The following is a 6,000-nucleotide window of genomic DNA, read 5'->3' on the forward strand; positions in this document are numbered from 1 at the left end:
ACTGTACTTCAATACAAACAAATGTAACAAATACACCAAAATAAAGTAGCTTAAAAAAAAAAACAGACTCCAATAAGTTATTTTGTGAATATCAACAAACTGGCTCTAAGGTTGACATGGAAAGGCAGCAGGCCCAAAAAAGCCAACACAATGTTGAAGAAAGATGTAAACAAAGTCGGAGGACTGACACTAACAGACTCTGAGACTTACTACAAAGCTCCAGAAATCAAGTCAGTATGCCACTGACAAAAACAGAGCAAAACAAAAAAAAACCCCCAAAACAAATAGATCAACACACCAGAATAGCAAGCCCAAAAACAGATGCACAAAAACACAGCCAACTGATCTTTGACAAAGGAGTGAAGCCAATTCAATGAAGAAAGGATAACTTTTCAACAAACATGGGAACAACTGGACACCCACATGCCAAAGCAGAGAAGAAGAAAAAAATAAATCGAGGCACAGACCTCAATACCTTTCACAAAAATTAACCCAAAATGGATCACAGACCTAAAAGTAAAATACAAAACTATAGAACTACTAGAAGCTAACAGAGGAGAAAAGCCAGGTGACACTGTCTTTGGAAATGACTTTTTAGATACAACATAAGCACCACAATTCGTGAAAGAAAAAACTGATAAAAATGGACTTTATCAGAATTAAAAACTTCTGCTCTGCAAAAGACTGTTAAGGGAATTTAAAGATAAGCTAAAAACTGGGAGAAGATATAGACGAAAGGCACATCTGAAAAAGTTTATATATACAAAGCATACACAAATACATTAAAAATGTACACAAGGAACTCTTATAACTCAATAGTAAGAAAACAAGCAACCCAAATAAAAAATGGGATAAAGACCTGGACACCTCCACAGAGAAGATAAACAGATGGTAAATAAGCACGTATGAAACAATGCTCCATGTCATATGTCATCAAGGAAATGCAAGTTAAAACAATGAGATACCACTACATGCCTATTAGGATGGACAAAATTTAAACACTGACAACACCAAATGCCGCCAAGGATGTGGAGCAACAGGAACTCCCATCACGTCTGGTGGGGATGCAAAATGGTGCAGCCACTTTGGAAGACGGTTTGGCAGCTAATTACAAAACTAAATATAATCTTACCATATGATCCAGCAATCAGGCTCCTTGATATTTATACAAAGGAGCTGAAAACTATGTCCACACACAAAACCTGCATGTAGATGTTTATAGCAGCTTTATTCATAACTGCTAAAACCTAGAAGAAACCAAGATGTCCTTCAGCAGGTGAAGGGACAAATAAACTGTGGTACATCCAGACAATGGAATATTATTCAGCAATTTAGAGGAGAGGGGAAAAAGAGCTATCAGGCCACAAAAGAGGTAGTACAACCTTAAAAACATATTCTTAAAGAAGGCAGTCTCAAACGATCAAGACTCATAGAATGTACAACAGGTGGAGTGAATCCTGATCTAATCTGACTTAATAACAACGTATCAATGTTGGTCCATCAATTGTAACAAACGTCCCACACCAAGGCAAGATGGAAACAGTAGAGAAAACAATGTGCTAGGAAGATGGCATGAGAACTCTGCACTTTCCCATCAGTTTTCTCTGTAAGCCTAAAACTGCTCTAAAAAAAGTCTGTTAATAAAATGTAAGATTAAAAAAAAAGCTATCAAGCTACGAAAAGGCATGGAGGAGCCTTAAATGCATGCTGCCATGTGAAAGAAGCCAGTCTGGACAGGCTGCACACTGTGCGGTTCCAGCTACATGATGTTCTGGAGAGGCAAAACTATGGAGACAGTAAAAGACCAGTGGCGGCCAGAGATGGGAAGGGGGGTGCGGGGGATAAGGGGCAGGATGAATAGGTAAAGCACAGAGGATTTTTAGGGCAACAAACTATTCTCTACGATACTGTAATGGCAGATACACGTCATTATACATTTATCAAAACCCACTTAAAAGTACAACACAAAGAATGAATCAATGTATTGATACTGGTTCATTAATGTAACAAATGAACCCTATTAAGGCAAGAGGCTAGTAACAGTGAATTTCTATATCTGTAACCAAATGACCCCTAAGATCTTCTTCTATGCACTACCGAGAAAAGAAAAACATACTGCCAATAAACTACGTCCTGCCACCAAGATGTACCCAGACTTCGGAAATATTAAAAAGTGGAAACCTGCGCGACTTAGAATCGGTGGAATCCAGTATATACCTATTTCACGTATACCCTACCACTCACCTGGAATACCCTTGCTTCCCACCCACCCTAATTCTAAACATTCTTCAAAACTAAGCCCCAACCAAGTCTATCCCTTCCCGCACCAGCCCAAGGGAAATCCAGAGTGTGGTAATCACTCTCTCTGTTGTTATTTAACCTTTAACTAAATAAGTAACTCCTATCTCCCCAACGAGATTACAAAGAGGGCATGAACTTTTCCTCACAATGCTTCAGATCCTTCAAAGAACCTTCACAAATACACATTTTAAATATTTATCTAATGTGGGGGAGAAAAGATGTATTTATTTAAAAAGTGGCAACTATTCGGTTTCCACTAAACTTAAGAAGGGAAAATTTCAAATAATAATTTAAAACATGCGGGATAGAGCATTTTAAGTTTTTGTCTTTTAAATGAGGCAAAGGACTTATGCTGCAGCCAAAGAGAATTAAGGAAAATAAGGAGAATTAAGGAAAATAAGGAGAATTAAGGAAAATAAGGAGAATTAAGGAAAATAAGTTGTGGGTGCTCAACATCACTAGCTGTTAAGAAACAAAATTAAAACCACGATGAGACTACACTCCCGCCAGAACTGCCAAGTTACTAGGACTGACAGCACTACGTGTTGGCGAGGAAGTGGAGCCGCTGAAACCCTCAGACACGGCAGGCCTGCCACCGAGGGAACCAGGCAGAAGGCACTAGAGCTGAATCCACGTGCAGTGTGTGAGCAGCACATGAGAGCACGTGTCCACCCAGAGACACGCACAAGTACAGACCAGCTGTGCCGCCTCCAGCCAACGCCACAAAATACGATGATGGGCGACACCTCTCAGACAGGAAGCGGAGTCACAGAGGCCAGGTCCGCAAAGAGGGGATCCCGGGCACAGGAAGTTCCACAGGCAGAACTAACCTGTGGTAACAAAGGTGGGAACAGCAGTCCACCTGTGGGTAGGAGGGCTCAGAATGGAAGGGTGCCGAAGGGAGCCTCTGGAATGCTGGGCATGTCATTTGATGGGAGGGGTGGGCCTACGGGTGTGTTCACAAGGTAAAAACCCTTCCTGCCGAACCTACAGTTAATTCCCGCCCAGATTCCCGTACCAGGTCAGTGCACCCAACCCCCAGTCACCGCGCAGGAACTGCAGTGGGCTCCTTACTGCCACCCTCTCAGGAGAATTACACTCCCACACCCCCAGGGGCAGCCTGCAAACAGTGACTAAATGATACGGGGATACAAAATGCCAGCCCCCTCACCTCAAGAAGGGACAACTCTGTGATGTCAGCCACGCTCCAGAGTTGTCAGTGGGACCCCGTTAAAGCTAGACTCCAACTCAGAAGGCCCCTTGTCCCCTGCCCTCTCCTTTCCCTCCTCAATTTCACTTGCACAAGGATTTCTTCCTCAGGCTTCCAGGCAACATGGCCTAAGACACAGACGAGTAATGCCTGTGACCCTGACGATATGTTAAGTCTAAACCTCAGTGTAAAGGGAGGTAAAAAGGGAAAACTGTGTTGCGCAGCTGAAAAGCAAGATACGCAATCTCACCCTGAGATTCTGATCAATAGATAACTACTTTCCTCAAAGAAGAGATGTGTTCCTTGGGGAGAAAACAGAATCAACGCCCTAGTAGGACCTCCCCGGGCACTCCTGTCTGTAACAGAAGTCACAAGGTCCTACACAAGTGAGGGGACACGGATTGTAAGGTGGTGACCCGCCGTGGGTTTTCTGTGTGGCTGTGCAATCACTCAAGGGCTCTCTACCCCACCCGTAAACCAGATCTGGCCCAGAGGTTCTCCAAGGCCCCTTCCAAGGGCAGAGTATATCTGACCCCATGTGGAATTTTCATCAGCACCCCAGCCACCGCATGTGACCCACGCCAACCCTGCCGCACCTGCACAGCACCTAGTCCGGTACCTAGCTCTGCGTCCAGCTCCCCGCAGCCAATCAGCGCCGCGCAAAGGCGAAGCCCGAGCGCCGGCGGCACCTTCCCCCCAGCTCCCCGGCGGGCGCCCCTCCGCAGCCCTCACACGCACGCCGCCCGGAGCGTCCAGCGCGGGCCTCCTCACGTGGATTCGAGCCCCCGCTCTGGGCCGCGCGCCGCCCCAGCCGCGACGCGAGCACACAGAGCGCTCCCCGAGGAAAAGGAACCGACGCCGCACAGAGAGCGCATCTTAGGAAGCCGCTCAGTAACCCATCCTCGCGTTAGATCCGCTCGAACCTTCCCAACGCGCGCAGCAGCCGGGGCCGGGCTTTGTTTCCAGCCCGACGGAGCTCACACCGGCGGGAGAGGCGCCCGCGGACGCAGCCGGGCCGGCGCCGGGCTGCTCGCGGCTGTCCGCCCGCCCGCGCCCACGCCGCCGCCCCGAGAGCACCTGTGCGACCGGCTGCCGCAGGCCGCGGCGCCGCAGCCGCCCCGGGAGCGCTTCCAGGCGGCTGGCAGCGCGCGCGGCCGGCGGCCAGGCGCCCCGCGGCCGCGAGCACCGCTCTCCCGCCGGACGGGGCCCCGCGGCGGCGAGCGCCGGCCCTTCCGCGGACAGGCGGCGGGGCGCCCGGGCTCGGCTCGGCCGGACGCAGCGCGCCCTCGGCCCCCAGCGCTCCGCCGTCCGGGCGCCGGGGGCCGCTCAGCGCCGCGTCCGCCCCCGTCCCCCGTCCCCCGTCCGCCCCCGAGCCCCGCCGCCCGGCCCCGCGCGCGCGCGCCGCCCTCACCTTCCTGCTCGCGCCGCCCAGGGACACCTTGGGCCTGGTTTTGAAATCCCCTTCGAAACTGAACATCCTGACGGCCTAGCCCATCGGGGAGGGCGCGGCCCCGAGAGCGCGGGCGGCCGGGCAGGGCCCCGGCGGGAGGGCAGCGGCGGCGCCCAGGCCGCGCCGCGAAGGCGCTCCGCCCGCCCGACTGCCCGGGGGTGGGGGGTGGGGTGGGGGCGGGGCGGCGACACCGGGGGGGCGGCCCTCGGCCGCCTCCCCCCTCATCCACGCCTCCCGCCGCTCCGGCCGAGCCCGAGCGCCCGCAGCGCCGCGGACCCCGCACCCGCACCCGCGCCCGCACCCGCACCCGGAGCAGCGGCCGGGGGGAAAGATGGCCGCCGCCGCCGCCGTGAGCCGCCCCGCCGCCGTGCGTGCGCGCGCCCGGCGCCGACGCCGCGGCGCTGCTCCCGGCGCCCCGCCCGCGTGCGCGCGCCCCCTGGACGGCGCGGCGGAGCGTGGGAAGAAGCCGCGGTGCCGGGCTCCCCGGCGGGAGGGGGGAGGGGCCGGGCGGAGGGGCGGGGCCGGGCCCGCAGGTGCCGGGGAGGCGGGCACGCAGGTGCCGCGGGGGCGCGGGGTGTCGGGCTCCGGTGTGGTTTGCGCACTTTTCTGGGAAGCGGGCTCCAGGCTTTCGATGATACCAAACTTGACGGATCTGAGAGGGAAAAGATCAGCTTTATTACTTAGTGCCCTTAGTGCGTCATTGAACCTTGGGACCCAGTTCTGCGTGCATCACAACGTAACGTGCACACGTATTTCGGTTTATACTCATACACAGCGTGCGCGCAGAGGTGGATGTGTGTCGCATACGTACACCTGTGTAAGAGTATATCACGTGCGCGTACACGTACCATACGTGTCACGTGCACATCCATAGACGCACAAGTGTATATCATATACACTCATATAAATATGTACACATGCATATATATCACACACACAGAAGTATATATCTCATACACATACGTAAGTATATATCATTTGCGTACATATATTTCATATAGGCATGACCGAAATCAAAACCTTAAACCTAATATTTTTC

The 6,000-nt window shown here is 52.3% G+C and overlaps 1 protein-coding gene across 5 annotated transcripts in view; it reads right to left on the reverse strand.

Annotated features, from left to right (window-relative positions):
* Positions 1–5,294, reverse strand: part of UBE3C (ubiquitin protein ligase E3C) — a 110,373-nt gene extending 105,079 nt beyond the window's left edge. For 4 of the 5 annotated variants that reach the window (XM_057730397.1, XM_057730395.1, XM_057730396.1 and 1 more), the window contains exon 1: positions 4,923–5,293. In XM_057730397.1, coding sequence (XP_057586380.1) covers positions 4,923–4,988 — 66 coding nt within the window. In that variant the 5' untranslated portion in view covers positions 4,989–5,293. Of the gene's footprint in view, positions 1–4,922 lie in introns of all 5 variants that reach the window. The other variant, XM_057730398.1, reaches the window with a different exon arrangement.
* Positions 5,295–6,000: the final 706 nt, after the last annotated feature.

Source organism: Hippopotamus amphibius, chromosome 4, assembly GCF_030028045.1.
Source record: "Hippopotamus amphibius kiboko isolate mHipAmp2 chromosome 4, mHipAmp2.hap2, whole genome shotgun sequence".
In the NCBI taxonomy this organism is placed as follows: Eukaryota; Metazoa; Chordata; class Mammalia; order Artiodactyla; family Hippopotamidae; genus Hippopotamus; species Hippopotamus amphibius.